General features: G+C 57.3%; 2 protein-coding genes across 6 annotated transcripts in view; both read left to right on the top strand.

Moving 5' to 3' along the window:
- LOC148829055 (sodium-dependent neutral amino acid transporter B(0)AT2-like) overlaps window positions 1–9,705 on the top strand; it is a 34,965-nt gene extending 25,260 nt beyond the window's left edge. For all 5 annotated transcript variants that reach the window (XM_088922710.1, XM_088922713.1, XM_088922712.1 and 2 more), the window contains exons 8-12: window positions 5,328–5,502; window positions 6,406–6,607; window positions 6,924–7,083; window positions 7,498–7,660; window positions 8,088–9,705. In XM_088922710.1, the coding sequence (XP_088778836.1) occupies window positions 5,328–5,502; window positions 6,406–6,607; window positions 6,924–7,083; window positions 7,498–7,660; window positions 8,088–8,510 (1,123 nt within the window). In that variant the 3' untranslated portion in view covers window positions 8,511–9,705. The remainder of the gene's footprint in view (window positions 1–5,327; window positions 5,503–6,405; window positions 6,608–6,923; window positions 7,084–7,497; window positions 7,661–8,087) is intronic.
- Window positions 9,706–12,086: 2,381 nt separating this feature from the next.
- On the top strand, window positions 12,087–22,586 carry LOC148829054 (uncharacterized). The gene is made up of 5 exons (XM_088923579.1): window positions 12,087–12,139; window positions 12,784–13,001; window positions 17,765–17,911; window positions 18,039–18,122; window positions 18,552–22,586. Exons 1-5 carry the CDS (start codon window positions 12,087–12,089, stop codon window positions 20,225–20,227), a joined length of 2,178 nt encoding a protein of 725 aa, XP_088779705.1. The 3' UTR covers window positions 20,228–22,586.
- The last annotated feature ends 554 nt before the right edge of the window (window positions 22,587–23,140 follow it).

Raw genomic sequence — 23,140 nt, 5'->3', positions numbered from 1 at the left:
TGTGTATGTCTGTCTGTCCGGAGCTCGTCGGTGTGGTAGAGCTGTGTATCTGTCTGTCCGGAGCTCGTCGGTGTGGTAGAGCTGTGTATCTGTCTGTCTGGAGCTCGTCGGTGTGATAGAGCTGTGTATCTGTCTGTCTGGAGCTCGTCGGTGTGGTAGAGCTGTGTATGTCTGTCTGTCCGGAGCTCGTCAGTGTGGTAGAGCTGTGTATCTGTCTGTCCGGAGCTCGTCGGTGTGGTAGAGCTGTGTATCTGTCTGTCTGGAGCTCGTCGGTGTGGTAGAGCTGTGTATGTCTGTCTGTCCGGAGCTCGTCGGTGTGGTAGAGCTGTGTATCTGTCTGTCTGGAGCTCGTCAGTGTGGTAGAGCTGTGTATCTGTCTGTCGGGAGCTCGTCAGTGTGGTAGAGCTGTGTGTCTGTCTGTCCGGAGCTCGTCGGTGTGGTAGAGCTGTGTATCTGTCTAGAGCTCGTCAGTGTGGTAGAGCTGTGTATCTGTCCGGAGCTCGTCAGTGTGGTAGAGCTGTGTATCTGTCTGTCTGGAGCTCGTCGGTGTGGTAGAGCTGTGTGTCTGTCTGTCTGTCCGGAGCTCTTCGGTGTGGTAGAGCTGTGTATCTGTCCGGAGCTCGTCAGTGTGGTAGAGCTGTGTATCTGTCTGTCTGGAGCTCGTCGGTGTGGTAGAGCTGTAGATCTGTCTGTCTGTCCGGAGCTCGTCAGTGTGGTAGAGCTGTGTATCTGTCCAGAGCTCGTCGGTGTGGTAGAGCTGTGTGTCTGTCCGGAGCTCGTCGGTGTGGTAGAGCTGTGTATCTGTCTGTCTGGAGCTCGTCGGTGTGGTAGAGCTGTGTGTCTGTCCGGAGCTCGTCAGTGTGGTAGAGCTGTGTATCTGTCTGTCCGGAGCTCGTCGGTGTGGTAGAGCTGTGTATCTGTCTGTCCGGAGCTCGTCAGTGTGGTAGAGCTGTGTATCTGTCTAGAGCTCGTCAGTGTGGTAGAGCTGTGTATCTGTCTGTCTGGAGCTCGTCGGTGTGGTAGAGCTGTGTATCTGTCTGTCTAGAGCTCGTCGGTGTGGTAGAGCTGTGTATCTGTCTGTCTGGAGCTCGTCAGTGTGGTAGAGCTGTGTATCTGTCTGTCTGGAGCTCGTCGGTGTGGTAGAGCTGTGTATCTGTCTGTCTAGAGCTCGTCGGTGTGGTAGAGCTGTGTGTCTGTCTGTCTGGAGCTCGTCGGTGTGGTAGAGCTGTGTATCTGTCTAGAGCTCGTCGGTGTGGTAGAGCTGTGTATCTGTCTGTCGGGAGCTCGTCAGTGTGGTAGAGCTGTGTGTCTGTCTGTCTAGAGCTCGTCAGTGTGGTAGAGCTGTGTGTCTGTCTGTCCGGAGCTCGTCAGTGTGGTAGAGCTGTGTATCTGTCTGTCTAGAGCTCGTCGGTGTGGTAGAGCTGTGTGTCTGTCTGTCTGGAGCTCGTCGGTGTGGTAGAGCTGTGTATCTGTCTAGAGCTCGTCGGTGTGGTAGAGCTGTGTATCTGTCTGTCGGGAGCTCGTCAGTGTGGTAGAGCTGTGTGTCTGTCTGTCTAGAGCTCGTCGGTGTGGTAGAGCTGTGTATCTGTCTGGAGCTCGTCGGTGTGGTAGAGCTGTGTATCTGTCTAGAGCTCGTCAGTGTGGTAGAGCTGTGTATCTGTCTGTCTGGAGCTCGTCAGTGTGGTAGAGCTGTGTATCTGTCTAGAGCTCGTCAGTGTGGTAGAGCTGTGTATCTGTCTAGAGCTCGTCAGTGTGGTAGAGCTGTGTATCTGTCTGTCTGGAGCTCGTCGGTGTGGTAGAGCTGTGTATCTGTCTAGAGCTCGTCAGTGTGGTAGAGCTGTGTATCTGTCTGTCTAGAGCTCGTCGGTGTGGTAGAGCTGTGTATCTGTCTTTCTGGAGCTCGTCGGTGTCGTAGAGCTGTGTATCTGTCTGTCCGGAGCTCGTCGGTGTGGTAGAGCTGTGTATCTGTCTGTCTGGAGCTCGTCAGTGTGGTAGAGCTGTGTATCTGTCTAGAGCTCGTCAGTGTGGTAGAGCTGTGTATCTGTCTGTCTGGAGCTCGTCGGTGTGGTAGAGCTGTGTATCTGTCTGTCTGGAGCTCGTCAGTGTGGTAGAGCTGTGTATCTGTCTAGAGCTCGTCAGTGTGGTAGAGCTGTGTATCTGTCTGTCCGGAGCTCGTCGGTGTGGTAGAGCTGTGTATCTGTCTGTCTGGAGCTCTTCGGTGTGGTAGAGCTGTGTATCTGTCTGTCCGGAGCTCGTCAGTGTGGTAGAGCTGTGTATCTGTCTGTCTGGAGCTCGTCAGTGTGGTAGAGCTGTGTATCTGTCTGTCTGGAGCTCGTCGGTGTGGTAGAGCTGTGTGTCTGTCTGTCTGGAGCTCGTCGGTGTGGTAGAGCTGTGTGTCTGTCTGTCTGGAGCTCGTCGGTGTGGTAGAGCTGTAGATCTGTCTGTCTGTCCGGAGCTCGTCAGTGTGGTAGAGCTGTGTATCTGTCCAGAGCTCGTCGGTGTGGTAGAGCTGTGTGTCTGTCTGTCTGGAGCTCGTCGGTGTGGTAGAGCTGTAGATCTGTCTGTCTGTCCGGAGCTCGTCGGTGTGGTAGAGCTGTGTATCTGTCTAGAGCTCGTCAGTGTGGTAGAGCTGTGTATCTGTCTGTCCAGAGCTCGTCAGTGTGGTAGAGCTGTGTATCTGTCTGTCTAGAGCTCGTCAGTGTGGTAGAGCTGTGTGTCTGTCTGTCCGGAGCTCGTCAGTGTGGTAGAGCTGTGTGTCTGTCCGGAGCTCGTCGGTGTGGTAGAGCTGTGTGTCTGTCCGGAGCTCGTCAGTGTGGTAGAGCTGTGTATCTGTCTGTCCGGAGCTCGTCGGTGTGGTAGAGCTGTGTATATGTCTAGAGCTCGTCGGTGTGGTAGAGCTGTGTATCTGTCTGTCCGGAGCTCGTCAGTGTGGTAGAGCTGTGTATCTGTCTGTCCGGAGCTCGTCGGTGTGGTAGAGCTGTGTATCTGTCTAGAGCTCGTCGGTGTGGTAGAGCTGTGTATCTGTCTGTCTAGAGCTCGTCAGTGTGGTAGAGCTGTGTATCTGTCTGTCGGGAGCTCGTCAGTGTGGTAGAGCTGTGTATCTGTCTGTCTGGAGCTCGTCAGTGTGGTAGAGCTGTGTATCTGTCTGTCTGGAGCTCGTCAGTGTGGTAGAGCTGTGTATCTGTCTGTCTGGAGCTCGTCGGTGTGGTAGAGCTGTGTATCTGTCTAGAGCTCGTCAGTGTGGTAGAGCTGTGTATCTGTCTGTCTAGAGCTCGTCAGTGTGGTAGAGCTGTGTATCTGTCTGTCTGTCTAGAGCTCATCAGTGTGGTAGAGCTGTGTATCTGTCTGTCGGGAGCTCGTCAGTGTGGTAGAGCTGTGTATCTGTCTGTCTGGAGCTCGTCAGTGTGGTAGAGCTGTGTATCTGTCTTTCTGGAGCTCGTCGGTGTGGTAGAGCTGTGTATCTGTCTGGAGCTCGTCGGTGTGGTAGAGCTGTGTATCTGTCTGTCCGGAGCTCGTCAGTGTGGTAGAGCTGTGTATCTGTCTGTCTAGAGCTCGTCAGTGTGGTAGAGCTGTGTATCTGTCTGTCTAGAGCTCGTCGGTGTGATAGAGCTGTGTATCTGTCTGTCTGGAGCTCGTCAGTGTGGTAGAGCTGTGTGTCTGTCTGTCTGGAGCTCGTCGGTGTGGTAGAGCTGTGTATCTGTCTAGAGCTCGTCGGTGTGGTAGAGCTGTGTATCTGTCTGTCCGGAGCTCGTCGGTGTGGTAGAGCTGTGTATCTGTCTGTCTGGAGCTCGTCAGTGTGGTAGAGCTGTGTATCTGTCTGTCTGGAGCTCGTCAGTGTGGTAGAGCTGTGTATCTGTCTGTCTGGAGCTCGTCGGTGTGGTAGAGCTGTGTGTCTGTCTGTCTGGAGCTCGTCAGTGTGGTAGAGCTGTGTATCTGTCTAGAGCTCGTCAGTGTGGTAGAGCTGTGTATCTGTCTAGAGCTCGTCAGTGTGGTAGAGCTGTGTGTCTGTCTAGAGCTCGTCAGTGTGGTAGAGCTGTGTATCTGTCTGTCGGGAGCTCGTCAGTGTGGTAGAGCTGTGTGTCTGTCTGTCTGGAGTTCGTCGGTGTGGTAGAGCTGTGTATCTGTCTAGAGCTCGTCAGTGTGGTAGAGCTGTGTATCTGTCTGTCTAGAGCTCGTCAGTGTGGTAGAGCTGTGTATCTGTCTGTCTGGAGCTCGTCAGTGTGGTAGAGCTGTGTATCTGTCTGTCTGGAGCTCGTCAGTGTGGTAGAGCTGTGTATCTGTCTAGAGCTCGTCAGTGTGGTAGAGCTGTGTATCTGTCTGTCTAGAGCTCGTCAGTGTGGTAGAGCTGTGTGTCTGTCTGGAGCTCGTCAGTGTGGTAGAGCTGTGTATCTGTCTGTCTAGAGCTCGTCAGTGTGGTAGAGCTGTGTATCTGTCTGTCTAGAGCTCGTCGGTGTGGTAGAGCTGTGTATCTGTCTTTCTGGAGCTCGTCGGTGTGGTAGAGCTGTGTATCTGTCCGGAGCTCGTCAGTGTGGTAGAGCTGTGTATCTGTCTGTCTGGAGCTCGTCAGTGTGGTAGAGCTGTGTATCTGTCTGTCCGGAGCTCGTCAGTGTGGTAGAGCTGTGTATCTGTCTGTCCGGAGCTCGTCGGTGTGGTAGAGCTGTGTATCTGTCTGTCTGGAGCTCGTCAGTGTGGTAGAGCTGTGTATCTGTCTGTCTAGAGCTCGTCAGTGTGGTAGAGCTGTGTATCTGTCTGTCCGGAGCTCGTCGGTGTGGTAGAGCTGTGTATCTGTCTGTCTGGAGCTCGTCGGTGTGGTAGAGCTGTGCGTCTGTCTGTCCGGAGCTCGTCGGTTCTCCGGAAAGTCAGGTCTGCCTGTGTCGACACTCTGTGACCAGGCTGTGTGTGCCGTGTCTGTATGTCATTCTCCTCTTGTTTGCCGACTCAGGTGTTGAGTCAGGGTGTGGTATCACTATCGCGTGCTTTGCGTTTGCATGTATGAGTGGGGGAGGTGGTTTCTACCCCGTCTCTGCAGTACGGCTGCACTGTCTTCCTGCAGTGTAGTACGTCTGTGTGTCAGTTTCTCTCTCGAGAGAGAGAGAGAGAGGGCGGAATTGGACTGGCTCGCTCTGTAGCTGTATGAACCTTCCTCCTCTGCCTGTAGTAACACCTCCCCCACTCCAGTGCGAATCATTTCTCCGTATTTAAGTGTTGACTTCCCTCCACACACACGCACGCACGCACACACACACCTTATCTCACTTGGAAACTGTAGACCCATCTCCCTGCTACGTGCAGATTTTAAAACCGCACTCTCTGTGCCCCCCCCCCAGGAACGTAAATCTCCTGGCCCAGCTCGGCCCTCTCCCAGCCCAGATGGCCCCCCCGTTCAACCTGTCGGACCCGGGCTCAGTGTCGATGGAGGAGTATGGCGCCTGGTTCGAGGACTGGGGCCTGAACGTGAGCCGCAGTCTGAACGCCTGCAGGCTGGAGGACGAGATGAACAAGGTGGGCTTTGAATACCTACCGCGCGCTGGGGTAGGCTTTCAGAGTATCCCCCCCGCCCGGTGGCTATCGATGACCGATGAGGGATCGTAGAGCAGCGACTGCGCGGTCGAACGGGGTTTGGCGCGGAGAGTGGGGCGTCTCGGAGGGTCGAGATTCAGGCACAGGTGGCTTGCCGTTCGTGCTGCGTGTGAATACCCTGTGTATGTCTTACACCGTGCCTTAACCCCACCTCCTCCTGCCTCCTCCCTCCTCCTCTCTCCCTCTCTCTGTGTATGTGTTATGTGTTACCCTGTGTATGTCTTACACCGTGCCTTAACCCCACCTCCTCCTGCCTCCTCCCTCCTCCTCTCTCCCTCTGTTCCTCAACCCCCTCCGCCCTCTGTCCTCTGTCTTCTCCTGTTCCCCCCTGCCCTCTCATCCTCTCTCCTTTCTCTCCTTCCTCTCTCCCCCTCTCTTCTCTCTCCCTCTCCCTCCATCCCCCTCTCTCCTCTCCCTCTCTCTGTGTATGTGTTATGTGTTACTCTGTGTACGTCTTACACCGTGCCTTAACCCCACCTCCTCCTGCCTCCTCCTCTCTCCCTCTGTTCCTCAACTCCCTCCGCCCTCTGTCCTCTGTCTTCTCCTGTTCCCCCCTGCCCTCTCATCCTCTCTCCTTTCTCTCCTTCCTCTCTCCCTTCTCTCCTTTCACTCCCATCTCTCTCCTTTCCTACCCTCTCTCCCTCTTCTCTCTCATCTCTCCTGTCTCTCCTTCTCTGTTCACTCTCTCTCTCTCCTTCCTCTCCTCTTCCTCTCTCCCATCTTTATCCTCTCTCCCCCTCTCTTCTCTCTCCCTCTCCCTCCATCCCCCTCTCCCTCTCCTCCCTCTCTCTCTCCCCCTCTCTTCTCTCCCTCTCTCTCTCCCAGGGAGTGGAGGGCACAGGCCTGGCCTTCATCGCCTTCACAGAGGCCATGACGCTGTTCCCCGCCAGCCCCTTCTGGTCCTGCCTGTTCTTCCTCATGCTGCTCAACCTGGGCCTGAGCACCATGTTCGGCACCATGCAGGGCATCCTGACCCCTCTGATCGACAGCTTCAAGACCCTGGCCAGACACAAGACCATGCTGACCGGTACAGCCCTGCCCCTTTCTCAGTGCACTAGAGTGTCCAGTCAGTGTGTCTGTATTAACCCCTCTCTCTCTCAGTGCAGTGTTAATGCACTGGAGTGTCCAGTCAGTGTGTCTGTATTAACCCCTCTCTCTCTCAGTGCAGTGTTAATGTACTGGAGTGTCCGGTCAGTGTGTCTGTATTAACCCCTCTCTCTCTCAGTGCAGTGTTCATGTACTGGAGTGTCCAGTCAGTGTGTGTGTATTAACCCCTCTCTCTCTCAGTGCAGTGTTAATGTACTGGAGTGTCCAGTCAGTGTGTGAATGTGTCTCTCTCTCAGTATTCAGTTGCCTTCTGGGATTTGTGATCGGGCTGATATTCGTCCAGCGCTGTGGAAATTATTTTGTCACGATGTTTGATGATTACTCCGCCACGCTGCCCCTCATCATCGTCGTGATCTTCGAAACCTTCAGTGTGGCCTGGATGTACGGCGCTGACCGGTAAGGCTGACTCTGTCGCTACATCGACAAGACAGATTATACCAGGGTTGCTCAATCAATCACAGAGAATCTGTGCCTGAACTACACAAGGGTTCACCAGGGTTGCCCAATCAATCACAGAGAATCTGTGCATGAACTACACAAGGGTTCTCCAGGGTTGCCCAATCAGTCACAGAGAATCTGCATGAACTGCACAAGGGTTCTCCAGGGCTGCTCAATCAATCACAGAGAATCTGATACCGGAGCCTGTCCCAGCAAGCAACATGGTCAAGGGTACACCTTGAATGGGACACCACTTCATCACAGGGCAGACAGACACGCTCATATCTAGAACTCATATGTTTTCCCAGAAGCACCCCTGGCTCACACGAGCTCACCCAGCCCTCTCCCCCTCCCCTCTGTGCCCCTCGGCAGGTTCATGGACGACATCGAGGTGATGATGCAGTGGCGCCCCCCAGTGGTGTACAAGTACCTGTGGCAGTTCATCTGCCCGCTGGCCATGGTCGGCCTGCTGCTGGCCAGCTTGATCAACATGGTCCTCAAGCACCCCACCTATAAGTCCTGGAACCAGCAGAAGGTGAGAGGCGCTGCATCCTGATCGTCAGAGGGGAGCTTGTCCCCCACTCCCACCCCCCTCAGTGTACAGAAGAGCCTCCTGTCCCTCACTGGAGGAGCTCACCCAGCTGTGTCTGGAGAGAAGCCAGGGTATCGGCCTCAACCACAGGGCTGGGCAGCTTGTTCCCCACTCCCACCCCCCTCTGTGTACAGAAGAGCCTCCTGTCCTGACTGGAGGAGCTCACCCAGCTGTGTCTGGAGAGACGCCGGGGTGTCGGCTTCAACCACAGGGCTGGGCAGCTTGTTCCCCACCCCCACCACCCTTCACGTAAAGAAGGGTGCCCCCGTGCTCATTTCCCTGTCATTTGAATGCGTTGTCGAGCCACGGAAGGGCATTGTGGGAGTTGTAGCGTGATGCCGGTCTCCGTCTCCGTCTCCCTCTCTCTCAGGTGATAGAGGAAAAGCTGCAGTACCCAGCCTGGGCTCTAGGGGTGCTGGTGTCCCTGATCCTGCTCGCCTCCCTGCCCATCCCATTGGGCTACGTCCGCCAGCGCGTCGTCGAGCACCTGGGGAGGGGGGCGCCGGGGGGGGAGGAGGAAGGCGGGGCCCCCGCGGCCCTCAGGCACAGGAATCACGACATCTACAGGAAGTGCAGCACCACGGACCCCGCCGAGGGGCCCTCCCCCGAGCGGCCGCTGGGCGACGACGACGACGACGACGGCGGCGGGGAGGGGGAGGGGCGGAGGCGGGGGCGGGGGCGGCCCCCCCCGGAGAACGGGTTCCTCCCATTGGCCGATGGGCGGGGGGAGGGGCTGTACAGGCTCCTCCCACAGGAAGAGGGGGAGGAGGAGGAGGAGACGACAGGAGTGTGAAAGGCAGGGGGGGAGACGGAGGAGGAGGAGGAGGAGGAGGAGGGGGGAGAGAGGGTACGAGAACACGGAAAAGGGAGAGGCCAAATTCCGGGACGCCGCAGCGCCGAAGACGCTACCAGCGATAGCTCACCGGAATCGATGTCCCGCCGTGCACACCTCGTGCCTGTAGAGAGAGAGGGGGAGGGGGCTCGCGGTCTTCCTCCACTCCCTCGGCAAGTGTGACAGCGAAGTGCAGTTCCCCCGCCGAGCCTGCGGCGCGGGAGGGGGCGCTGTTTCCTACAACGCTAGCGTTATTTATAGTATTGCTCCTACAGCTGGGGGAGCTCACCGCCAGTGCCTCTCCGGACTCGGGGGGCCGTGGGCTGAGGGGGGGCTCTCTCTCTTAGGCGTGGCGATTCATGCTCTCGCCAGCCAGATGCCGGTAGCATTTCTGTTTTTATTTGTATTCTTGTTTTTAAGAACGATCAGATTTTTTTTTTAATATATATATGTATGTATGTATTTAAAAGGGCTGATTTGAGAGACGGGGGGGGGGGGTTGGTGTAGCCCGGAGACACACACTTGTATATATGCGTCGAGGGAGGGCGGTGGGTTCGGGCAAGATGGCGGATCTTCTCTGAACTACGTTTCCCAGAATGCATTGGGGGGGGGGGGGCAATTGGTCAGGTGACCTTCTAAAAACCAGGAAGTGGAGACTGTTGGCTTGGTGCGGCACAGGACAGGCGATCTCCGATGGAAAGACAAAGAGAGAGGTTCGATTTTGTGTCTGCACCCTATTTTCCCCCCCTCCCACACGCACAAAAAAAACTGCCCCTTCCAGGTCCATTCTCCTGGTTCCGGTTCTCAAAACTCCTAAAATCCAGATCTGTCCGTCTGCTCCCGTGAGGAAGAGAGTTTTTTTCCCTGCGTCTCATTCGCCTCTCTCGGAGCAGCGGAGCCGCCCTGGAAACGAGCCCGGGAATCGGACCTCTGTGGCTGCTGTCATCCGGAACTCCGGACCAGTACCGGGCCGGCACCGAGATCCGGGTGCTGCTTTCCAGTGTCCAGCCTGGTTGGTCCCTTCAAAGTCGTGTTCCAGCCTGGCAGGTGGAGTGGAATACCCACAGCCTTTCACAGAACCCTGGGCAGCTTGAAACGGGTCGACTTGAGCCCGTTTTCTGTTCTGTAGTTCTAGGGGAAGAGACCCAGAGGATGCTGGGAGGAGTTGGGGGGGGGGGGGGGGGGTTCTGTACAGAAGGGGCGAGCTCAGGCTCTGAAACAACATGAGTGACCTCATTTCGTACGTGTACTGTATGTATATATACACAGCGTGTGTCTCTCCTGGGTGTATATAGTGTTAGCGGTATGTATATAGTGTCCTAGCTCTGTTCAGATCAAAAACAGTGTCGATAGAGACAGCCAGCTCTGTACAGATCAAAATCACGGTCTCTAGAGAGACAGACGGCTCTGTACAGATCAAAATCACAGTCTCTAGAGAGACAGACAGCTCTGTACAGATCAAAATCACAGTCTCTAGAGAGACAGACAGCTCTGTACAGATCAAAATCACGGTCTCTAGAGAGACAGACAGCTCTGTACAGATCAAAATCACGGTCTCTAGAGAGACAGACAGCTCTGTACAGATCAAAATCACGGTCTCTAGAGAGACAGACGGCTCTGTACAGATCAAAATCACGGTCTCTAGAGAGAGAGACGGCTCTGTACAGATCAAAATCACGGTCTCTAGAGAGACAGACGGCTCTGTACAGATCAAAATCACGGTCTCTAGAGAGACAGACGGCTCTGTACAGATCAAAATCACGGTCTCTAGAGAGACAGACGGCTCTGTACAGATCAAAATCACGGTCTCTAGAGAGACAGACGGCTCTGTACAGATCAAAATCACGGTCTCTAGAGAGACAGACGGCTCTGTACAGATCAAAATCACGGTCTCTAGAGAGACAGACGGCTCTGTACAGATCAAAATCACGGTCTCTAGAGAGACAGACGGCTCTGTACAGATCAAAATCACGGTCTCTAGAGAGACAGACGGCTCTGTACAGATCAAAATCACGGTCTCTAGAGAGACAGACGGCTCTGTACAGATCAAAATCACGGTCTCTAGAGAGACAGACGGCTCTGTACAGATCAAAATCACGGTCTCTAGAGAGAGAGACGGCTCTGTACAGATCAAAATCACGGTCTCTAGTCAGTCTTGGTTCCCTGCCCTGTGTGCGGGGTGACCGCTGTCAGGAGCTGCTCGGGCTAGGAAGACTCTGATCCGGACAGTTCCTTCCTTCCTCAAGGTCCCTTGGCGCTTCGCACACCGGAGCGGACCAGAACCGGAACCAGCTGTGTGATTGTCACGACCCGTACAGAGCCCGAGGGCTGCGCCCCGATTTTCAGGGGACCCCAGGGCACGTGGCGGAGAATTCTTGTATTTTTGATAGAGACTTGTACAGTATGTGCCTTGCTTGTCGGTCACTGTTGTCCATGGGTTTCGAACAGGACCTGATTAAAATGACTTTCACACGACCTTTGACCCCCCTTGTGTACGTCACTGTCCTTGTTGAGCAGTGTGTAGAGACACCCCAAGAGCAGCTCAGTGCTGTTACCCCACAGTGCGATGGCAGAGATGCAGCGCAGTTTAGTACTGAGTGACAGTTCCCCCTCCATTTCCTAACAGCTGTGTCCAGTACAGGGAAGCAGAAGTCTATCCCAGCAAGCAATGGGCATAAGGCAGGGTACACTCTGGGCAGGACACCAGTCCATCACAACACACACACACACTTCATTAGATCACTTTATTGTCTAGATACAATGTCTCGCATGAGGAATGTGTCTTTTCTCAGACCCCAGCTTGCTCTCCATGAGACACACAGACAGGGAGAGAAGCTGGGGGTCAGAGCGCAGGGTCAGCCATTTATACAACACCCCCGGAGCAGCTGGGGTGAAGGGCCTCGCTCAGGGGGCCCAACGGAGTAGGATTCCTCTGCCGGCCGCAGGATCTGAACCAGCAACCTCCCAGCCACAGGCGCAGGTCCTGAGCCGCAGAGCCGCTGCTCCGCACACACACACACACACACCAGGGCCAGTCCATCACAGGACACACAGACACACACACTCACCAGGGTCAGTCCATCACAGGACACACACACACACTCACACCAGGGTCAGTCCATCACAGGACACACACACACACCAGGGCCAGTCCATCACAGGACACACAGACACACACACTCACACCAGGGCCAGTCCATCACAGGACGGACACACACACACACACTCACACCAGAAGCCAATGAACCTCCCAGCCTGTCTTTGGACTGTGGGAGGAAACCCATGCAAACATGGGGAGAACATGCAGACTCCACACAGACAGCACCCCTGGAATCCGCCACAGTCCTGGTGCTGAAGGTCTGCACGCCGGGCTGGTCTTCACTCCGGCTGAGCTTCGTTACTTAATCGATGCCTTGAACTCTACCAACTCGGTGCGCTGTTGAACTAACGAGCTGTTTGGTTGGAGCAGCTGCAAGGTTTATTTTTCTCTTGGAAACCTTCGGGATGTGAAGTGTCCAACACCTGGGAGAGCTGGAAATGGACACGCGGCTCAGGGTCAGGTTCCTGCTCCTGGGTCAATTTTGGCGAACGTAGGCGACACATGCAAACTCCGCACACCAGCTAGAATCGAACCCAGGGCCCAAGCACGCCGAGGCCGTCGTGCTGACTTAATACCGCTGGGATATAAACTCGCTCGCCGGTGGTCTGTAGGTGACTAGTGCGAGGGGGGCCCCCTGGTGGCCGAGTGTGTGAAGTGTGAACCGCTGCGCCAGGGCTGAGCAGCCCCACAGTGCCACAGTCCCGGAGAGCCGGTTCGTCCGCATGTTTTCCATCCAGCGCGACTCTCAGCGAGGTAACCGAGCTGTTTACCGGCTTGAGTGGCAAATCAGATTTGAAGCGCTTATTAAGGTTGGCTGGACTGGTCGTAACGAGTATTCGCCCTCCTATCCCTCCTGCTGTATGGTTCGATCGATTTAAATCGGAACAGAGGTATTATAAATCGATTTTGTGTTTTTTTTAATCATATTTAATACACTTTAAGTGAGTCAGGGACCTTGCGATGTCCATCAGCAACGATACCGACGTGCACATCGGTGTTGCATGCTGTTGCTACCTTAGTAATAAAACTGAGTCAGTAGGAAAAATAAAAGCCCCCAAATTTGATATCATCTGTTTTCTCCGACTAAACCTGCATGCTCCTCCCCCCGCACATGCGCACAACGCCAACCCTCAGATCGGCGGAGGTCAGCTTTTGGGAAGGGGCGGGACATCGACGGGAGGGGTTCGCCCCGGCCGCGTTGATTGGCCGGCTCCGGCGCCACTCGCGGCGGCCTCTCGCTGCCCATTGGCGGGGGCGGCCCGCCCGTCAGGCCGGAGGCGGGCCGACGGCGGCGAGACGTGGCCAATGGGGGCAGAGTAATGGGGTCTCGGCGGCGGAGGCTGGCAGAGACGGTGAGGAAGAGCTGAGCCGAGCCGCCAGGAGCGAGTTGGGGGGAGAGAGAGAGAGAGAGAGCGACACAGGTCCGCTTTGTTGTCCGACGCCCGAGCAGGACGGTACCGGAGGGAGAGAGGGAGGGAGAGAGAGAGAGAGAGGGGGAGAGAGACGCAGAGGCACGGAAGAGGAGGCCCGGCCGTGAGCGCAGGTGGTCACGAGCGATACTTTTGTTTCTTTTTGTTTCGCACACACACGCAAACGCACACACACACACACCACAAAAAAAACCGCTGAAATCCCGTGCACCGGGGGGTTGTGCACGGAGGAACCCCGATTCGTCGCGTGCCTGGCCGCCCCACGCCACGCCACTCCACGCCACGGGGCTCGGTCTGCTTTTTAATCTTTTATATAGCGCCTTTTCCATGCGCCGCCGCCGCCGCCGCCGCCTCGGTGCTTGGGCATGCCGCCTGCTCCTCTTGTCGTGCGACCCGCCCCGCAGTCCCCCGTGGGAGCTGTATATAGCGCCTTGGCGTCGCTTCGCACCCACCCACCCGTGATTTCCCCCGCCGCGGACGGGAAGCGGGTGGGTGGCGGGGTCGCTGTGGCTGTTCCGGTTGCAGGCGTGTAGCGTCTGTTTGTAGTGGCGAAGCGCGTTTCCCGTGGCGGGTGCGTGGGTGGGTGGGTGTGTGTGTGTGTGCGCGGCCCGGGTCACTCGCCCGACCCCCCCGGTACCCCCACCCGGAATCGTCCGCACGGACCTCGGCGACTGTTGCCCCGCGGCCCAGGGGCGGGCGGGGTCGCCTCTCCGGCCCGGGAGGGTCCGGCTGGACAGCACCCGCGGGGCCTGGGCCTGTCCGTCCGGCCCACTGCGCATGCCCGCTATATAGCGCCGTCGCGCAGGGCGGGGGAGCCGCGTGTCTGCGCTGTCCAGCCCCCCCCCCCGTGTCGCCGCTCGTCAGTCTCTGTCGGGAACTGCGCTCCGGCTGCTGCGGGGGGTCCCGAGAGCTTGTGTTGTGGTTGTGGTTGTTTTTGTGTGTGTTCTGCCTGCCGTTCAGAACGGCTCCGGCTTTTCTGTGGCTCTGATCAGTAGGGATGTTTATAGTAGTTGTAGTCGTACTAGTTACGAAAGTTCATTTTTTTGTGTGTGTGTGTAGCGCCTTTAAAAGTGGGCTCTCGGAGCTCTGCGCGGTAAGAAGACGGACGGTGAGGTTTTGGGGTACCGCGGTAAAGAGAAGGGGCGGGCGCGCCCCCAGAACCGGTTCGATAACTAACTCCTTCTGGAGCAGAGGGGTGGATCTGAGTCGGGGTTTGAAGGAGTTTAGAGAAGGAGGCTCTTGGGCAGAGGGTTCCAGAGCTTGGGGGTGCAGCAGGAGAAGATCCTGTCCCCCCCTAGAGTGTGGACAGGCTTGGGGGACAGACAGACAGACAGACAGGAGAGCAGAATTTGAAGAGCGAAGGTTGCGAGGTGGGGAGCAGGGCGATGGCAGCTCAGAGGGGTACTGAGGTGCCAGGCCAAGCAGAGCCCTAGAGGTGAGCAGGAGGATTTTCAGGTCGACACAGAATTTGACAGGAAGCCAGTGCAGGGACTCCAGGACAGGAGTGATGTGAACACTGGCACTAGACCCGGTCAGGTTTCTGGCTGCCGGATTCCGGACAGACTGGAGTTGGTTCAAATGTGGATTTAGAAACCCCAGCGAGTACAGCGTTACAGTAGCCAATTCGGGAGAAGACAAATGTGTCAGATCAGCTTTTCAGGACGTAGTCTGGCGAGATTTCCGAAGAATGATGTTTTGACAGTATGTCGCACGTGTGGGTCAGACAGTCGAGCCTGGATCCGGTATCGCCCCCATGTGATTGGGTTTGTCTGGACTGGAGGTCAGGTGCAGTGCCATCCACAGACAGGGCTACAGCCTGGGCTTCAGAAGGGTGATGGGAGAGGGGGTGAAAAAGGAGGCTCAGTCCTCTCGCAGTTTAAATGAAGAAAATGATTTTCACGTGTTTGTGTCAGATGCCGTTGGAGAAAGCAGAGGCAGCCGCAGCATGCTCTATCAGCGCTGAGATGATCCTTTAGACCAGGTGATCTCTTACCAGCTGAGCAAGCGGGACCGTGTGTCAGTGCCGGAAAGTAGGGGCCCAGTATCGGACCCCTGAGGAACACCAGACGTGACGGGTCGTTGTCGGAAACCCCTAACACGGTCGCAAGTCGAGAAGGAGAGATACTGAGGTCAAGGAGATTCAGGGCAGAAACGGGACCTTCACCAGAAGCCAGGAGAAGATTTTCACCAGGGCAGCCTCTGGGCTGTGTTGGGTCTGGAGCCAGAGTGATGGAGGGGTTCGAAGAGGCTCTCTGCAGAGAGATGATTATTGAGCTGAATTGTCACAGTACGTTCTAAGTTTTTTGCAAGAAAGGGTGAGTTGGACAGAGAACACAGGAGAAGATTGTCCAGGTGGTCCGGGGCCCATGTTTTCTTTTTGACTCGGGGTTAACAGCTGCTGTTTGGATGGCTTAAGGCATCACACCCGTGCTCAAGGACTCATTTAGTATATATTTATTCTAGCCAGCTGCCTTACCCCCCCCCCGCAGCTCCCAGCTGGAGCCCAGCAGGCGTGAGCCTGGCCAGTACCTGGAGGGGAGACTCCTGGGAAAGCCGAGGCTGCTGCTGGGGAGAGGTGTGAGTGGGGCCAGCAGGGGGCGCTCACCCTGCGGTCTGTGTGGGTCCTCATGCCCCAGTATAGTGACGGGGACACTAGACTGTAAACAGGCGCCGTCCTTCACATGAGACGTAAAACCGAGGTCCTGACTCTCTGTGGTCATTAAAAATCCCGGGGTGTCTCTCGACAAGAGTAGGGGTGTCACCCCAGTGTCCTGGCCCAATTTCCCCCCTGGCCTTTACCCCTCATGGCCTCCTAATAACCCCCCTCTCTGAACTGGCTCCATCCCTCTGCTCTCCTCCCCACTGAGAGCTGGTGTGTGAGAGAGGACTGGAGCATCATCCAGGTGGGGCTGCACACTGGTGGGGGTAGTGGGATTCCCCCTGACCTGGGAAGAGCTCGGAGTGCAGGGTCCAGAAAGGTATTACACTCGTACCCCGGTATAAGAACGTTCGGTGTACGAAGTTTCACCAGTCCGAACACGAAGAATTTGTACCTTGTCGTTTGCTATAAGAACAGAATTGCGCTCAGCCGAACTCCGAGGTTCGGAAGGGTCCGACTCTGGCTGAGCCCCTCCTGCGAGTGTCTGGCTTCAGCGCCAGGGGGCAGCCCTGCTCCTGCGCGGGTGACCGGCGGTGTGGGGGGGTGCAGGACCCCGGGAGGCGGCAGCGCTCTGTCCGCCAGCACAGAGGAAGTCCGTGCGCTCGGTTTCAAAGTGGTTTGTTTTGTGTGTGTGAGTTTTGTAGTCGCTGTTCATTACGGGGGTCTTCGGGAAGAGTTTGCTCGTTTGCTCCATGTGTTTTACTTAATTCTGACAAGTTCTGTTTGTATTTTCCTCGTCGATGGAATCGCAGTTGGCGCATCGCTCTGGCCCATCGATAGGAGAGCGGTCTCTTACAGAGTGAGAACTGTGAACATGATGAATGGGTCATGTTATCTCTGAGCAGGACGGCGTTGTGCACTGCGCTCGCTGCGCTGGTCTGTTCAGGGGGGTTTCTGATGAAACTGATCTTCGGTTCAGGAGGGGGTGGAGTTTTCCCCCCCATAAGAAACAGTGGAGTTTTTATTTTCGACTTGCGATCTCCCGGCTTCCGAACAGATTTTCAGTTGTCGTGTCCAGTCAGTGCTGACCCCTCTGTCTCTCAGTGTTGTAGTGTCCAGTCAGTGCTGACCCCTCTGTCTCTCAGTGTTGTAGTGTCCAGTCAGTGCTGACCCCCTCTGTCTCTCAGTGTTGTAGTGTCCAGTCAGTGCTGACCCCTCTCTCTCTGTCTCTCTCTCAGTGTTGTAGTGTCCAGTCAGTGCTGACCTCTGTCTCTCTCTCAGTGTTGTACTGTCCAGTCAGTGCTGACCCCTCTCTCTCTGTCTCTCTCTCAGTGTTGTAGTGTCCAGTCAGTGCTGACCCCTCTCTCTCTCTCTGTGTTGTAGTGTCCAGTCAGTGCTGACCTCTGTCTCTCTCTCAGTGTTGTACTGTCCAGTCAGTGCTGACCCCTCTCTCTCTGTCTCTCTCTCAGTGTTGTAGTGTCCAGTCAGTGCTGACCCCTCTCTCTCTCTCTGTGTTGTAGTGTCCAGTCAGTGCTGACCCCTCTCTCTCTCTGTGTTGTAGTGTCCAGTCAGTGCTGACCCCTCTCTCTCTCTCTCAGTGTTGTAGTGTCCAGTCAGTGCTGACCCCTCTCTCTCTCTCTCAGTGTTGTAGTGTCCAGTCAGTGCTGACCCCTCTCTCTCTCTCTGTGTTGTAGTGTCCAGTCAGTGCTGACCCCTCTCTCTCTCTCTGTGTTGTAGTGTCCAGTCAGTGCTGACCCCTCTCTCTCTCTCTCAGTGTTGTAGTGTCCAGTCAGTGCTGACCCCCCTCTCTCTCTCTCTCTCGGTGTTGTCGTGTCCAGTCAGTGCTGACCCCTCTCTCTCTCTCAGTGTTGTCGTGTCCAGTCAGTGCTGACCCCTCTCTCTCTCAGTGTTGTCGTGTCCAGTCAGTGCTGACCTCTGTCTGTCTCTCTCTCTCTCTCTCTCTCTCTCTCTCTCTCTCAGTGTTGTAGTGTCCAGTCAGTGCTGACCCCTCTCTCTCTCTCTCTCTCTCTCTCTCTCAGTGTTGTCGTGTCCAGTCAGTGCTGACCTCTGTCTGTCTCTCTCTCAGTGATGTCCAGGTTGTGCGCGGACTCTCCCGCCCCGCGGGGCTCTGGGAAGTCCGGGGGCTCCATCACGCGCTGGGTCGTCTCCGAGGACGGCAGTGAGCTGATCCGCCGCGACGAGCTGGAGCCCGAGTCCCCCAGCGGCCACACAGGTCAGTGTGGGCCGGACGGGCCCGGGGGGGTCTGCCCGGTCTGAAGCAGCGCTCTCCGTCGCCGGGGCCCGGGCGGTGGGTCGCTCGCGTGCGGGGGGCTCACTAAGCGGGGTGCTCTGTCTGTCAGGTCTGGAGGCCGAGACGCAGGCGGTGATCGTGAAGGAGGAGGTGTCGGAACAGCCCGGGGCCTCTGCACACAAGAACTGCGAAGGTGAGTCCGTCTTCAGGGCTCTTGATCGAGAGCATTCAGCTGGGACCCAGCTAATTACAGCATTACAGACCAGGGCTCCCCACTGACTGTGTGTGTATGAACCCCTCTCTCTCTCAGTGCAGTGTTCATGTACTGGAGTGTCCAGTCAGTGTGTCTGTATTAACCCCTCTCTCTCTCAGTGCAGTGTTAATGTACTGGAGTGTCCAGTCAGTGTGTCTGTATTAACCCCTCTCTCTCTCAGTGCAGTGTTAATGTACTGGAGTGTCCAGTCAGTGTGTCTGTATTAACCCCTCTCTCTCTCAGTGCAGTGTTCATGTACTGGAGTGTCCAGTCAGTGTGTGTGTATTAACCCCTCTCTCTCTCAGTGCAGTGTTAATGTACTGGAGTGTCCAGTCAGTGTGTGTGTATTAACCCCTCTCTCTCTCCCAGTTGTACAGAAGGAGGTGCCTGTCTCGTACCCGTGTCCGTACTGTGAGATCTGCTTCACCGCTCTGCACTACCTGGAGAAACACATCAAGCGCTCCCACAGGAAGCAGTACCTGGAGATGCTGCGCAGCCGAGCCGTCAGCTTCCAGAAGCCCACGGGCGCGTCCTCTTCTTCCTCCTCCTCCTCCTCTGCCTCAGTCACTGCGTCGGCCAGCAGTCGGACGCCCGCTCCGTCATCGGCTGCCCCAGCTGTCAATCACCTCGGCGCCAGGGCGCCCTCCCTGGTTTCGCCCCCGAAAACCTCCGGCCCCACGGCCCCTCCCCCCCTCCGGCCCTCAGCCCAAGTGGCCCCGGGCCCCGGGGCCGCGACGCGCCTGGGGCCCAGATCTGAAGCCCCGCCCACTCTGAAGCAAGCCCCGCCCGCTGCCCTCCCGGCCCCGCCCTCCCTCACGAAGGCCCCGCCCCCCGGCCGCTCGGGCCGCCCAGCGGGAGCCGCCGCCAGGCCCCGGGCGTCGCCGTCTGCCCCCCCCCTCCTCCTCCTCCCGGCCCCGCCGGCGGGAGAGCGCGAGCCGCGGCCCCCCAGGACCCCCCGGCAGCGCCGCCGCGCCCCCTCTTCCAAGGCCGCCGCCGCTGCCGCCGCCGCCCCCCCCGCCCAGCGGCCGAGCCGCCGCCAGTCGCCGCCCTGCGCCACCTGCGGCGGCCCCCGCTGCTCGTCCTGGGGGGCGGGCGCCGCCTGCGGGTGTTCTCGTGGCGGGGGGGCCGCCGTGCGGGACGGGACGCTGTTCCTCTGCAGCGAGTGCGGCCAGAGCTTCCCCACCTTCCCCCTGCTGACCCGGCACCAGGACCACCAGCACTGGGGGGCCGCGGTCAAGCAGGAGCGCCAGGACGAGGAGGAGGGGGAGTCCAAGAGGCAGAGGGAGGGCCGGCCGCAGGCTGACAGGGCCGGAGCGGAGGGGGAGGAGGACGACGACGACGAGGAGGAAGACGACGACGACGAGGAGGATGAGGAGGAGGAGGAGGAAGACGAGGAGGAGGAAGAGCAGGGCAGCGGAGAGACGCTGTACCTGTGCGCCGAGTGCGGGCAGAGCTTCCGGCGCCTGGAGCTCCTCCGCCGGCACCAGCTGGTCCACGACCCGCCCCCGCCGGGGGACGAGGCGGGGGAGGGGGAGGAGAACGGCGCCGGGCGGGGTCCGTCCCTGGTCTCGCCCGCCTCCTCTTCCTCCTCCTCCTCCTCCTCCGCCTCCCCGCCCGCCGGCCTGGGGCCCTTCTCCTGCCCCGTGTGCCTGAAGGTGTTCAAGACGGCGCGCTACCTGAAGACGCACCTGAAGATCCACACGGGCCAGGTGCCCTACCACTGCGAGCAGTGCGACAAGCCCTTCACCCAGCTGGGCGACCTCAAGACCCACCAGCGCACCCACACCGGCGAGCGGCCCTACCAGTGCTCCCAGTGCGGCAAGTGCTTCGGCCGCTCGGGCACGCTCAAGAAGCACTGGCGCACGCACACGGGCGAGACGCCCTACCCCTGCACCGTGTGCGGCAAGAAGTTCAACCAGCTGGGGGCGCTGAAGACCCACCACCGCATCCACACGGGGCAGAGACCCTACTGCTGCCCGCGCTGCCGGCAACACTTCACCTACTCCTACCAGCTGAAGACACACCGGTGCCAGGCTCAGAGCTAGAGAGAGAGACACCTCACCTACTCCTACCTGCTGAAGACACACCGGTGCCAGGCTCAGAGCTAGAGAGAGAGACACCTCACCTACTCCTACCTGCTGAAGACACACCGGTGCCAGGCTCAGAGATAGAGAGAGAGAGAGACACCTCACCTACTCCTACCTGCTGAAGACACACCGGTGCCAGGCTCAGAGATAGAGAGAGAGAGAGACACCTCACCTACTCCTACCTGCTGAAGACACACTGGTGCCAGGCTCAGAGATAGAGAGAGAGAGAGACACACCTCACCTACTCCTACCTGCTGAAGACACACTGGTGCCAGGCTCAGAGATAGAGAGAGAGAGAGAGAGAGACACACATCACCTACTCCTACCAGCTGAAGACACACCGGTGCCAGGCTCAGAGCTAGAGAGAGAGAGAGAGAGAGAGAGACACACCTCACCTACTCCTACCAGCTGAAGACACACCGGTGCCAGGCTCAGAGCTAGAGAGAGAGAGAGAGAGACAGACACCTCTCCTACTCCTACCAGCTGAAGACACACCGGTGCCAGGCTCAGAACTAGAGAGAGAGACACCTCACCTACTCCTACCAGCTGAAGACACACCGGTGCCAGGCTCAGAGCTAGATAGAGAGAGAGAGAGACACACCTCACCTATTCCTACCTGCTGAAGACACACCGGTGCCAGGCTCAGAGATAGAGAGAGACAGACACCTCACCTACTCCTACCTGCTGAAGACACACCGATGCCAGGCTCAGAGATAGAGAGAGAGAGAGACACACCTAACCTACTCCTACCTGCTGAAGACACACCGGTGCCAGGCTCAGAGATAGAGAGAGAGAGAGACACACCTCACCTATTCCTACCTGCTGAAGACACACCGGTGCCAGGCTCAGAGATAGAGAGAGAGAGAGACACCTCACCTACTCCTACCAGCTGAAGACACACTGGTGCCAGGCTCAGAGATAGAGAGAGAGAGACACCTCACCTACTCCTACCAGCTGAAGACACACCGGTGCCAGGCTCAGAGATAGAGAGAGAGACACCTCACCTACTCCTACCTGCTGAAGACACACTGGTGCCAGGCTCAGAGATAGAGAGAGAGAGACACCTCACCTACTCCTACCTGCTGAAGACACACTGGTGCCAGGCTCAGAGATAGAGAGAGAGAGACACCTCACCTACTCCTACCTGCTGAAGACACACCGGTGCCAGGCTCAGAGATAGAGACTCCTCCCTGTTACAGGTTCCCAGCTGCTCTTGAGAAAATCCAGAGAGGTCACTTCTGACTGTCGGTCCATCAGATCTCTGCTCCGTTCGCCTGTAACAGTGATAGACGTGCGACTCGGAGCACCTTTCCTGGCAGGTCAGAGCGGGCGCTACGGCTCCGAGCGAGCTGTCCACGAGCTCGTTTTCGGCCCCGCCGAGGACGGTCCGAGACGTAGGGTCGGGTCTCTGGGCGTCTCGATGCCTGCGGCCTCCCGCTCTGCCCTCTGCGGTTCACCAGCCCTGCGGTTCCACCTTGGAGCGTGCTCTCTCGAACCCGGGTCTTTTTGGAGCGGTCCCGTGTGCCTGTGTCCCCCCCCCCCCTCCCCCGTGAAGGACCAGCATGGAGTCTCCGGACCTGTGCCAGGGTGGTCTCCTGCTCGCAGCGTCCGGGCAGTTCCCGGACGAGTTCGGCTCGGGGCTCGCGTCGGCAGCAGAGGCACGGGCGCAGGTAGCTCCCGCGCCGGAGGGCGGGTAAAAAAAGAGCTGTGAGATCTCCGCCCCTCGCCCCTCACCCCTCGTCCGCTAGCCGCGCGCCGTCCTGTTCCGTTCCCCTCTCTGCTCCTCCTCCTGTGTCCCTCTGGCCCTGCGCGTCTCCGGTCTCGGGTTCGGTGTCGTGTGTGTGGTTTAGGAGAAGGGACTGAGCTGCTCTTTGTGCGTGCGTGCGTGCGTGCGTGCGTACGTACTTGTAAATAGGTTTTCCTTTCTTCCTGTCTTTCGGGACTTTGAAGGAGACCCCTTTCCTCCGCGGTGTCCGATGGGCCTCTTGCGGTTTTGTTTTATTTAGTTTTTCACCGATGGGACAGCGCGATGCGGGTCCGGGCTCAGCGCCAGCCGGCCGAGCCTGGTGCTCGCCCCCAGCTGCCCGGGTGTGACCCTCGGTCACGCCGGCGTCTCCATCGGACACCCTGTGGAGACGGTTCTCTCCTCACGAGACACTAAGGAAAGGAACGCCCGGCACACGGGCGTGCCTTTGTCAGCCCTCGCTGTGTAAATACGGTCTATAGGTTTGTTCTGGGGAGCTGGGATTCTAGTGGGGTTAAGCCAGTGAACTTGTAAAGAAAAAATGAAAAAAATAAATTACCCTTTGATTTTTCAGCCTGTCTGGATTCCTTTCAGTGCGCGGTGTGTGCTGCGTGGACACTTGCTAACAGTTTTACCAAGACGTGAGCTCCAGTCTGTCTCCCTGTCTCAGTGTTTATCACTCTGTGATCTCCTCTCTCTCACTGTGTCTCCTGTCCTGTTGTGTGTGTTTATCACTGAGGGATTCTCTGTGATCTCCTCTCTCTCACTGTGTCTCCTGTCCTGTTGTGTGTGTTTATCACTGAGGGGTTCTCTGTGATCTCCTCTCTCTCACTGTGTCTCCTGTCCTGTTGTGTGTGTTTATTACTGAGGGATTCTCTGTGATCTCCTCTCTCTCACTGTGTCTCCTGTCCTGTTGTGTGTGTTTATCACTGAGGGAGTCTCTGTGATCCCCTCTCTCTCTCTCACTGTGTCTCCTGTCCTGTTGTGTGTGTTTATTACTGAGGGAGTCTCTGTGATCTCCTCTCTCTCTCTCACTTTGTCTCCTGTCCTGTTGTGTGTGTTTATTACCGAAGGTTTCTCTGTGATCTCTCTCACTGTCTCTCCTGTCCTCTTGTGTGTGTTTATCA

Source organism: Atractosteus spatula, chromosome 8 (assembly GCF_055471065.1).
Source record: "Atractosteus spatula isolate fAtrSpa1 chromosome 8, fAtrSpa1.hap1, whole genome shotgun sequence".
NCBI classification, from domain to species: domain Eukaryota; kingdom Metazoa; phylum Chordata; class Actinopteri; order Semionotiformes; family Lepisosteidae; genus Atractosteus; species Atractosteus spatula.
This window is presented reverse-complemented; position numbering and strand designations above follow the sequence as displayed.